An 11,771-nucleotide genomic window follows, 5' to 3' on the forward strand; every position below is an offset into this window, starting at 1 on the left:
TAAAACATTTAGCCTCCCTCCACATGAGGATAATATTTTTTAGCTCTGCTCTACTCTTCCATTAAAAATAAGTGTATATAAGGTGGTGAAACCTATGAAACCTGCCAGCAGGTAGATTACCTCTGTCCCGAACTGCCATAACATACGGGCCTCCCAAGATTATTTATCTAAAACATACATTTACCAAGTTTGGGGGTAATAACCTGGGAAAGTCTGCAAACAATTCCTTCATGTTCCTGAGGGCTGTGACGGACGCACTTCATGAACGGGAACTGTACTTATATATCTGCCTAATAAAGCCTTGAAGGTTTTACTGTTCTGAAGTCAGCCGGCAGGACTGACATCAGCTTCTCACGCATTTGGGAGAACCTCCTTGATAAGGCGAAACACAGCCAGGAGAGCCGGGTTGCTCCAGAAGCTCATCAAACAGATCCCTTTCCACATAGCACCCCTCACTCAGCCACTAAGAGGCCTGGAGCCACTCCTAGCACTAAGCAAGCTCTGTCCCTGGTGCTGGGGATGCAGGAACAGACAGTTGGGAGGAGACAGAGACACGGATGCAGATGCCAATGGCGGTTTGGGCTAGACTCGGGTACATCCAAGGAGCTTGGAGAGTCTGGGTGGCAGGCTTTCCTGGATAACTGGTGGGGCTTTTCATGATACCCTGAGCTCCAAAGAGACCTCAGCGTCAGTTCTTCCCATGCCCAGACGCTGAGAAGCATTCTGATTTGCTCTGATACTGTTCTCTCCTTGCATCAAACATCCACACAAGCTTCAGAAACGAGCAAGTGAAGAAAGGGCCAGAGATCTAGGGGTATTCCCAGCCCCCTCCAATTCTGGTTGCCCAGGACCCTGGCTCTGGGCCTGGCTTCCAAGAGGAAGGGCAAAGGAACAAGGAGAAAGCCACATCCTCTGTGACTGGTTGGGGACAAAGCAGTGTGAGTACAAACTGTCCATTTCCACATGGACTTCCGCCAACACTGGGCACTGGCCAGCTTCAAAGATCATGACCAACTCCAGAATGACTTGATGCCCTGCTGGGTTCCAATCCCACTGTGTGACCTTGGGCCAGTTGCTTCTCCTCCCTGGGCCTCAATTTTTTGACCTATCAATGGGGCCATTGAGAGGGTGGAGCTGCATGCCTTTCCCGAGCCCACATTCTGGGGTGGTGCGCTCTCCAGCAGGCGGCAGCTCTTCAAACTGCCCGGGATGCTTTGCCCTTGGCATGATTTTGCAGTCAACCTCTCCTAAAGAAGTCTCTTTTCCAGGGCCAAACTCCCCAGAAACAGCTAAGAATTTGCCCACCGGACTATGGAACACGCCTTTTCTCTCCCTCTCCTTCTCTTAGCAGTGAGAAGGTAGAGGACCCCTGGGACCCTCTTCCTTGGGTCCGCCCCACTGGCTCTGCAGAAGTCACCCATCCCACCGAGCATGTTGATTTCAGAGTTAATGATCAGAATGGCATGGGCTTTGGTTCCTGAAACTGACCCCTTTCCCGCCCATCGAGCCCGTTGCTGGGGGAAGCTCAGGGAAGCTGGCCGGCGAACACATGCCCTGGATCCTCTCAGCTGTGTCTGTAGGTCTGGGAGCATTGTTTTTAGGCCAGGAGCAGCCTGAATGCGTTTGCAGAGGTGCAGGGAGACCCACGGCTCAGTGAATCAGGCTGGGACACTGCCTGCTCCATTTCCCGTTGGCCGGAGTCCACGACGGCTGGGCAGCAAGTGCTACAGCCAGTGGCCACCTCGCTTCCCCTCCGAGTCCGGCAGGGTCAGTGGAGCTGGGGTCTGGGCAGCGGGGCCTGGAGGATCACTCAACAGATACACAGCAGTAGACACAGGGCAATCAGAGAAACAGGGCCTGGAGGTCACGCCCCAGACAATCACGCTCATCCTGCACGGACGACGCCTTCTTTTTATACACCTTTTAATACATTTATACCTTTTACACACCTTCACCATAATACAGACATTACAGGGGAGCAGGAAGCAGGACCACCAGCTGTCTTGTTAAAGCCCACACCCTCACGCAAGCACTTCCCATGGCTCCCCATCACCTGTGAGACACGGCACCCTCCTTAACCTGGCACTCCAGGCCCACTCCCACAGGGACAGGACTGACGCACCTGTGCTCCAGCAGCCCGACGCTACAGCCCTACACCACCTGCTCACCTACCCCCGATGGTCCAGCCTCTGCACATTTGCTCACACTCTCCCTCCTGCCTGGAATGCCTTTCGCCGTCATCTCTGCTTGACAAATTCCTACTCATCTCTCAAGGCTCATGCCCCCACCCTCCCCCATCCAAAGCCATCGTTCCCACCTTTGCCTTCTCGGGGCACGTCAACCACTCTAATTAGCTACAGGGTAGTTACGCGTTTCCCCGACTGTCTCTGAGTCCACTGAAGACAGAGAGCATCTTTTTTTCCCTGTATCCCCACACCATCCTACCTGATGGCCTCTCAGTGACGGCCTGGTCCACGTGTCCACTGCAGGAACCTGTGAGATGGATGCTAAGAGTGAAAATGGTTCCTTCCACGAGATTCAAGGAGAAGCACCTACCATGCGCAGGACCCAGTAGGGTCTGAGGTTTTCATGGCCTTTTTCATGCGATACACTGCCGGGCAGGCTGGCTTCAAGGGACCCTGAACTAGTGCCATGTGTTGACTTGTCTAAGACACTCTTTATGTCTTAAATCTCTACACCAGGTTACGTGGTCAGGTCTCCTTGGAGGCGAATCTTATGAGATGGTCCATCTCTCCCTCCTACTCGGCACACACTCAATATTTCTGAGATCGGTTTGCTTCACCCGGGCCCCAGGAGAGCCACTCCTGAAAAACAGGCCAGAGCTCCTCTTCCTCGGTGGGAGAAGACAGAGGCCAGAGGACTACGGTCCAGGCCTCCCTGTTCCATCTTTATGAAAGCAAGAGCCGGAGTTGGAGACGAAACCAAGCAGACCCCAGAGCCGCTGCGTCTCCCGTGTACGGCAGGCCTGCAATGATGCCTGGACACAGCTGCTGCCCTGGGAATGTTTGTGGACGGAAGAGGAGGGATGGCAGGGCCCCCAGGGTTAACTGTGGCTGAAGAGACATCCAGCCTAAGGGAGGGGATCAGGGTCTTTCTAGAAGAGTCCTCTGAAAGAGATCTCCAGGCCCAGTTCAATGATCCCGTCCAGTGATGACTCACCCCATAATATGGTGCTCTGAATTAAAGGGCTGCTCCTAAAACAGCCTGTATTTGGTGGAGGGCCTGGAAGCTGAGCCTGGCCCCAAGGGAGCGTGAGAGCATCCGTCTGTACAGGGTTTCAAAGCAGTGGGGGGACAGAGAAGAGCAGCTCCTTGGGGCTGTTCCCCACCTGCCAAGCCCCCTTCCTTGTCGGTCCCCAGGTCCCATGGGCTCACGGAGAGTGACAGGGCTCTCGGGCAGCTGTGTGGGTTTCAGGAACAGCACGAAGCCACTGTGGCTAGAAGGGGAGAAGCAAGGGGAGGTGGCAGGAGTGGAGGTCGGACCCAGGGCCAGATTGTGCAGGGCCCTGGAGGCCTTCCCAAAGTCGTTGGCCATTGCTCTCAAGGACACTGGCGAGCTCTGAGCAGAAAAGGTCATGGTCCTTTAGAAGGCTCCCTCTGGGGGCCACTGGAAAGCAAACTGTAGAGGGCAGCAGCGAAACAGAAAGAGCAGGAGAGAAGAGAATGGCTTGGGTGGAGGTGGGGAGAGTGGCCAGCATGGGAGGGGGCGCCATATTCTGAGTATTTTGGAGCAAGAAGGGGGATGAGTGATTAACTACCTATAAGAATCAGTGGTTCTCGCATTTTTATTGCTCCTGAGATAAGAATTACTGGGAGGGTGCTAAAAATACAGATTCTGGGCCCCTACCCTCTGAGGTTCTGACTCAATAGGTCTGCCACAAGGCCCAGGAATCTGTATTTTAGCAAGCTCCCCGGATGCTTCCATGGAAGTGGTACCTGGATCCCGCTTGGAAAAAACCCTGCATGGCTCAGTCCTTGCACTTCACAGCCAAGGGAAGCCAGTGGAGGGCCAGAGTGGGGCAGAGGCTTGTCCCCAGGTGCCCAGGTGAGACAGGGCTGACAAGCAGGCCCCCTCACTCCCAGGCTGGGCTCTCCTCACTGGCCTCCTTGCTCCGCTGCAGATTTGGAATGGGCCCTAAAGGGCAGTGGTGCCGTGCCAGGCCTACAGGAACAGGAGCCATGTGTGGATACACTGCAGCTGTCTGTGGTCCACCACTGCAGCCCCAATGCCCTGCAGTGCCTGGAACAGAGCTGGTGTTCAATGGATTTTTGTTCTGCTGTTGACAGTCAACCCCCGTCCGATGGAAGAATGACCCCAGTGATCACCAAAGTGATCGGGCAGGACCAGGGAGGCACACCCAATGGAGGAGAGGGCACCATGCCTGGACAGATGGACAGAGCAGCTCTCCAACTCCACAGGGATATCCCGGAGCAGGCTTATGACAACCTCAGCACCCATAGGAAATTTTCGGACCGATGTTGATCTTGTTGGTAAAACTGAGAAAAGTCTCAACACTCCCTTTTAGAGAACAAGTGTATTCTTCTACTCCTGCTTTCTGGGTGGAGAACACGGGCTTCCATTTCTACCTTTAACGTTTAACACTGTAAAGCCGGGCTTACTTTTTCAGAAGTTTTCAATAAAGCCCTCTCAGCAAGTTAATGGGACTACATGCACTCATAAATCATTTTCAGCTTATGCATGATGCTCTCAAGACACATTCACTTTATTTAAAAACAGAAGACTTGTCAATATTGATCATTAAAAGATGATTGCCATTATCATCGATCTTCTGAATGAAAAGGAATCAAGAATCTTTCGGGGGGTGGGGCGGGTCACACAGAGGCCAATGTAACTTGAGTGGTTTATCTGTGGCAGAACGAAATGGTCTTGGTCAGGATCCCAGACTATATTAGCAGACATAGGCTCAAAACCTGGGATGATGGAAAAACAGGAGGCCCTGGGCATTCCTTACATGTGCTTCTGCTTGGGGATGTTAAATGAGGCATATAGAGTGGCTCATCACAGTTTGTTGAGAGACTGAACCAAGTGAGAATACACAGAGCCTCCCAAACACCCCACCTGACCGGTAAGTCTGGTTTCAATGATGTTGAGTGCAGAAGCATTCAGCCTAGCAAATACTAAGGCAAGCCCTCGAAGTCTACCAGAAGGGCTTTTAAAGGTGTAGGCTTTTAAACCCATGTAGAGTCTCATTTACACTTGTCACAAGCCACATATGAAGACAGCATGAAATATATAAAATTCTTTAGTAAATTTAGTAAAATTCTGTGCTTCCCAATGCTGGAAATGGGTGTTAAATCATTTCTACTTACTAGGCCCCAAATAAGTGTTCACAGGAATCACAAATCAGAGGCCAGGGACTTCACTGCCCTCTTGCCTAACCGCCGATGCCTCTGTACGGCCACTTTTGCATTCTCTGCCATTGACTAGCCAAAGGTACTAAAAATCTGGCCCAGAACTGAAGCTACCAGGAATCTGCTCTCTCAAGGCTTGGGGGCAAAGGGTACAAACTCTATGGGTCTCACTAGGGACATGCAATGTAATTTCTCATTCACCATATCGAAAAATTGTGCTGGCTGCTAAGATGTTTTGGTATTTTACAGATGACAGGTGAATCACAATTGAGTCTTCCAACTCATTCTGTCTGCTTTTTCTCATTAATCACCTTTCATGAAACTCGAAGCTCTTGGCACAGAAGCCATTCAGGAATCCAGAAGAGGTGGAGGGAAGGTCCTTTTTGTTAAGACATCACTCCTATGACATGGGCAAGGCCAGCATCAGTGCTGGAAGGAATTTAAACTGCTGGCGAAGACAGCCAGCTTGAGTATCATTACTAGAATGTAAGGAAGGGTGATTTCAATGACTTCCCTTTACCTAACTCTGCAAATTGTGTGTTGCAGACAGGATTCTGGAATCTCCTGTCCTGGGTATGGATGAGACTCACCCAGATTTGTAGAGCTATCAGCAAAGACGGCAGCAGCTATACTAACGTGGGTGGACCTCCGCAGGCTCCACGAAATATCTGCTGTGACGGCATCTCTATTTGGGGGCTTGAAAAGTTCTTGAGACTGACCATTCCTCCTCTAAGTCCTGGAAATTCTTAAGAGCTGTAGGTGAACCTTTAAGTTCCTGTATATGTTCCTCCTACTTCTTTCTCTAGTTTGCTGTCTGGGGGAGGATTAACCCGTGTGGCATGCTGGAAGACGAGTCACGCTCTTTCCGAAAGCTTCTGGTACATAACTTTTATTCTGTGTCCCTTTTCGCGAGGTGCAGGCTGGCAACGCCTTCCAAAACATCCCACGCGCCAGCTTGTGGTCACTTCCCGTAGAACTTAGGGTGACATGGCATCTAAGGAGTTATTTTAGCTTCCCCCGAAGAACTACCAACACTAACCCTTGTAGGGTAACACCTGGCTTATTTCTGAGTATCTTTCAAATCTAATACATTCGACATAGAGTTCAAAGAAATCCAACATTTTGGATTCAGAAGTCTCTCAAGAGCCAAATCACCCCCATATGTTATATACATCAAATCTTTGGCATGCCCTCTCTGTGCCATGTGTTATTTAAAAATTCGGGAAGAAGGATGCAATTTGGTTTCCAGACACGCTGCAGCATCAGGGGACGTGAAGTGTGTCAGGTAAGGGAAGGATGCTTTCAACCCCAGCAGAATGCACTTGAAATCGTACTTGTTTCTGCCATTCAATAACCGTGCGACTTTGAGCGACACACTTCAGCTCTCCAAGATCAGGCTCCGAATCTAGAACAAGGGTTCGTAAGATCTACTTTGCAGAGCCGGGGGGACAAAATGTTTAAGGACTGGTGGTTCCTTTCTCCCGTTCTCTTTATCTGATGATGACTGCAGCTTCGCTAGGAAACCTGACCTCTGACCACAGACTATTTAAAGTGTGACAAGCAAGCCTGCCCAGAGAACCCGGCAAAAACACCACTGCCAAATCTACGAACTTCTCACCATTTTTCAGCTTCAGCTGAATTCAAGGCTCTAATCAAAGTACTTTCCATTTTCAAAACAACTGCAAACAGTAATTAAATACTTCCCCTCCTACCTTCCAGGAACAGCCTAAGACTACGGCGAAACCTCCATGTCCCCTGGACCTCGAGCTATACAGCTAGATGTGACATTTCTCCTACCCCGTTGACCCAAATTACATAGTGGCTCCTGTGGCTCCTGCCGCATGGACCCTAGAGAGGGTCCTGGCTCAGCCCTCTCCGTTGTGTGCCAAGATGCCACCCGCAAGGTGCCATGATGGGAAAGCTGGCATTATTGCCTTTAAGATGAAAAGTTCTTTCATCACACAGGGTAGAGTCCCTACTTAGGATAATCAATACACTTTTTTATAATAACCAGTACTTTACTGTTTATACAGATGTTTAATTGAAAATGTTATGTAACCTTAAAGCACAGGGCACTCTGGAGCTATTAATAACCAGCTACATCCAGATTCCGAGGACTCTTCGGGCTTAGAGTTGGAGGGGGTCTCCTGGCACTAATATATACACATGCACATGAACACAGGGACACATACAAACATACACACTCATTGCACAGATGTAAATGAAGACCCCAAGAATGGAGATGGCTTATCCAAGGTCACAAAGCCAATTCACAGCAGAGTCAAGAATAAATCCCAGGTCTCTGGGCCTCTGGAGGATGTTCATTTTAGAGAAAAGGAACATGCCCAATAGGTACCTGCGTACATCCTTAACATTGCACAAATGCTGCAGTATCCGAGGTGGGTTCTCACAATGCGGGGCTCGTCAGCTCTGATCAAAAGAGTTCCTGGTCTAGACTCCTGAGTTAGAAATGGGATGTCCACCAGGGAAATGTCTCACTGTTGTCATTCATTTGTGATACATACCCCTCCTGCTCTCCCAAGAGAAACATGAGGCACCTAGAATATACCTGAACATGACGCCATTATATATGGTGTGGAAGAGGTCAGCTTTAGCGATCTTCCAGAACAGAAGTGGGTTTAAGACAAAACAGAATAGAAAAGGGAGACTCTTTTTCTCAATTGCACACTTTCACGCCAGGAGGGTAAAAAAGAGCAAAAAATAAGAGAGAACTGATGAATTAAACACTGACTATGAGGAACAAGAGTAATATTTTTCTGTGTAATCAGGCTCTGGGTAGCAATAGTATGATATGTGACAGAAAAACTGTTCTCTCATAATTACATTATCATTTTCAAAAGTAACTTCATGAAGATTGTTTCTCTGCATTCATTTTTATTCAAAACCTCACCCGTTAGTCATGGGGAGCTAAAACACACAATGCTGGTAGATTAATATGTCCACACAAGATGCATTACTTGCCATTCACAGACCCCATGAGCTTGTCAAAAATGAAAGCTTTGCTCTGGTTCTGTAAATATCAAACAGTCATAAAACCCGCTGGGAGCTTAGTTTCTGGGAAAAAAAGGTGGGACATGCCCATTTCATTTGAGATTCAGTAACGCTTTAAAAGGTTCATTGATCCACATCTTTAAAAGACCTATAACAACCCCCTTAAGGGCCCATAGGTCAAGTGGACGAATTTAGCTGTAATCAACAGGCAAAGACTAAGTCAGGGTCTAAACATCCTAGTGGTCCCCCTTCCTTGTGACAGTTCCTCTATTACTGCTGAGAGAGGCTCCACCCTTCCCTAATATAATCAGCAAACAATGGAGAGAGGAGAGTCTAAAAATCACTTTATTTACTTGCTTTAATTGTTTAGGCTGAGAAGGTTTTACCTATGCAGCTATGACAGATTCCTTCTGAAAGGAACAGGCAGGCTCACCAGCTGGTCACTTTCGAGCCGGCTGGACATCTAGTTGATGCGTTGTATTTCATCAGTTCTTAGGGGTCAATGTCATCTCTCCAAATGAAATGCCTAACCTGTCCTATGAACCCAATCTGGCACGTTGGGACATTTTATAGCCACCATGCTTTAGCCTAATAAATAATCCACTAAAGCACTGCCCAGGCTTCACCTCCTTTGGGTGGAACCTGAATTTTGCTGCTCCCTCGGGCACCATATCCTCCTCTTGGAAATCAACAACCTATTCGACCACCAAGTTATCTGTCCGCATGTGTGGGTCTGATCAGCTCGCACCCCCTAGCTCCGGCCTGTAACCCCCTCTTCTGCCACTCGAAGAATCATTTCACTGGAAGGGATCTGAGAGTTCATCCACTGTGACCCGTCATTTCACTGACAGAGAAACCGATGGCCTTTCCCTGCGCTGACACCAACACCATCCGAGTCCTGCAGACCACCAAGCTCAACACTTGGTGACTCAACCGAGTAAACAAGCCACTCAGACCAGGACCAAATGATTCCGCGTGGCTTCCCCTTTCAGGGTCGACCTAAACGCACTTAAGCAAACAGTTAAGAGCTACAAAACCAGAGAGTTGGGGGCAAGCTAAGGCCTCCTGTCTACAATAAACCCCCCTCTCCTTTTCTTCTGGATTGAGATGTGGGAAGTTCTGCTGACATGGAGGGTTGGCAAATGTGAGCCAAGATAAAATTTCGGGCAGGGTTGGTTCCTACACAGTGGCCATCTGGGATCAGCCTGTTAAGTAACCATCTCTAAGACTTACACAACCAGGGGCAGGAGCTTTGATTAGTCCTCACCCTACAGAAAGGTTTACCACATGGTTCTGAGGCCGAGCATGTGCCGGGCACACACAGCATAGAAGAGGCACACAGGAGGATCTGAACTCTGCCCTTTCCCACCTTTCAGAGGCCTGGGAGAAACAGAATCCCAGGAAAGAGAGCACCCAGGGGAACATATCCTCTTCCTACCTGAACAGAAGCGGCCGTGCACTTACAGATCACATAAGGGTGAGCAACTATGTGATGGAGGGATGGACAAAAAAAAAAAAAAATACGTGCTACCAGCAATTTATTTCATCCAAGCAGATACTCATCAGCACAAGTATTTTCACACACACGCAGTAACTCCAGACGGAAGCAGTTAGTAGAAGAAATGGGACAGGTGTGTTTGTTACAAAAGGATCAGCTCGAGGGAGAGGTGGAATGAGCACCCTGGTTTCCAATCCTGGTCTCCCTGGCTTGCGCTTCCTGGCCCTGTGACCTTCATTAAGTCATTCAACCGCCCTGGGCCTCAGTTTCCTCATCTGAGCCAGAGAAGAAGGGAAACGCACTTCCTCCGGTGGTTTGGAGACATACTACCCAGCACAGCCTGGACACCAGTTTCGAGGTCACTATATATGAGTCGACTCCCTCCACAAATGAAGAGTCTGAACCCAGGTGGCATATAGCATTATGGAGACCAAACAGGTCTCCTCCTGCCTGCGTGTCAAGCCCGCATCTGCCTCCCTGATGGCCCAGGAAAGCACCAGGTCTCGAAGGCGCCCGGGCAGTTCGGCCTCTAGGCAGGGTTTGGGGAACGGGGGAATCCAGGGGTTCAGTAAGAAACGCCGCAGGCTCTGGGTGGGGGCCGAGCAGGGGGCTCAGAGGCAGCCTCCGGGGCCGGGCGAAGGGGCTTTGTTTCCGCGGCGGAGGGCCTGGCTTACCGAGCAGTGCATCCGGAGGCGGGCGGGGGGCGCGCGGGGCACGCAGCAGAGCCACAGCCTGGCCCGGGCCCGCGGTGCCTGAGCCGGAGGAAGGCGAAGAGGAGGAAGAGGAGAAAGAGAAGGCTGCCGCCGGCTCCTGCCTCATTCTCCCGGGCAGCGCCGATCCGCTGGCCGCCGCCAGCTGGGGCTGGCCGCCGGGCGCCGGACCCCGCGCGCGCGGCTCATGTCCCGGTCCGCCGCTCTCGAGGTGTGCGCGCAGCCGGGTAGTCTCCGGGCGGCGCCCCGGGGCTCCTCATGCCCCGCGCCGGGGCTCGGCAGGAGGACCTCGGGGAGGCAGCGCGGAGGAGAAGAGAGGAAGAGAGAGCGTGAGAGCGCGCAGAGCTGCGCCCCGCGGGTCCGGGGGTGGCAGGCACCCGGCAGGACCGCGCCGCCCCACCCACCGCGCCGCTGAGCCCCGCGCCGCGCGCCCGCCCGGTGGGGCGCAGAGCCCCAGAAACTTTAGCACATGGCCGGTCCGGCGGCCGTGGTGGCGGGAGCTGCCCCGCTCTTCCCGCTCTCCCTCCTCCCCGCCCCAGCCCCGGCCCCCGAGAGCAGCTTACCGGCGGCGACGGCGGCCGCGACAGCGGGGCGCCCACCCTGCCCCGCGCAAAGCTGTGCGCACCGGCTGGGAAGGAGGAAGGGGCTGGCTGCGTCGGGGTCCCTGCAAGGGAGGGGCACCTCGGCGGCGGCGAACCGCGCGGGTTAAGGCGTCCTGGGAGGAGGCGGCGGGCCAGCCTGGGTCCGCAGGCCCGGACGGAGGAGGGTCCGTGCGCCCCCCGCCCCCGCCCCCGCCCCCGCCCCGCCCCGCCCCGCCCCGCCCCGCACCGCCGCTGCTGACGACGCGCCTGGGCTTCCCCTGCCCCGGGTCTGCGGAGCCCGCCCTGTTACCTAGCGACTCGCTCTGGGGAGCCCACGCTGACGCGCGCGACCAGCGGGGCTGCGGCAGCCGAGGGGAAGGGAGGGGAGGGGAGGGCGAGCTCCGGAGGTGGGGGGAGGGCGGGTGGCTGCAGCCGGAGCTCCTCCTTCCGCCTCCGCCTCTGCGTTGGGGAGGGGGCCCGGGGAAGACGTCCTACAGCACGGCCCTGGAGTATGGGGGTGGGGGGAAGGCCCGCACCGAGCTGGGGGTGGGGGCTGATGGGGGAGGCGCGGAGATGC

General features: G+C 52.6%; 1 protein-coding gene across 2 annotated transcripts in view; it reads right to left on the reverse strand.

The window, feature by feature from the left end:
* The window catches only part of TUNAR (TCL1 upstream neural differentiation-associated RNA), a 50,396-nt gene extending 39,041 nt beyond the window's left edge, over window positions 1-11,355 (reverse strand). Inside the window, exon 1 of one of the 2 annotated variants that reach the window (XM_068551099.1) lies at window positions 11,177-11,355. Coding sequence is in view for 1 of the 2 variants with exons in the window: in XM_068551019.1 (XP_068407120.1) it covers window positions 10,578-10,589 (12 nt within the window). In the remaining variant the exon portion in view is untranslated. Of the gene's footprint in view, window positions 1-10,577; window positions 10,747-11,176 lie in introns of those variants that run through there. The other variant, XM_068551019.1, reaches the window with a different exon arrangement.
* Window positions 11,356-11,771: the final 416 nt, after the last annotated feature.

The sequence above is a fragment of the Eschrichtius robustus genome, chromosome 1 (assembly GCF_028021215.1).
Source record: "Eschrichtius robustus isolate mEscRob2 chromosome 1, mEscRob2.pri, whole genome shotgun sequence".
Classification (NCBI taxonomy): Eukaryota; Metazoa; Chordata; class Mammalia; order Artiodactyla; family Eschrichtiidae; genus Eschrichtius; species Eschrichtius robustus.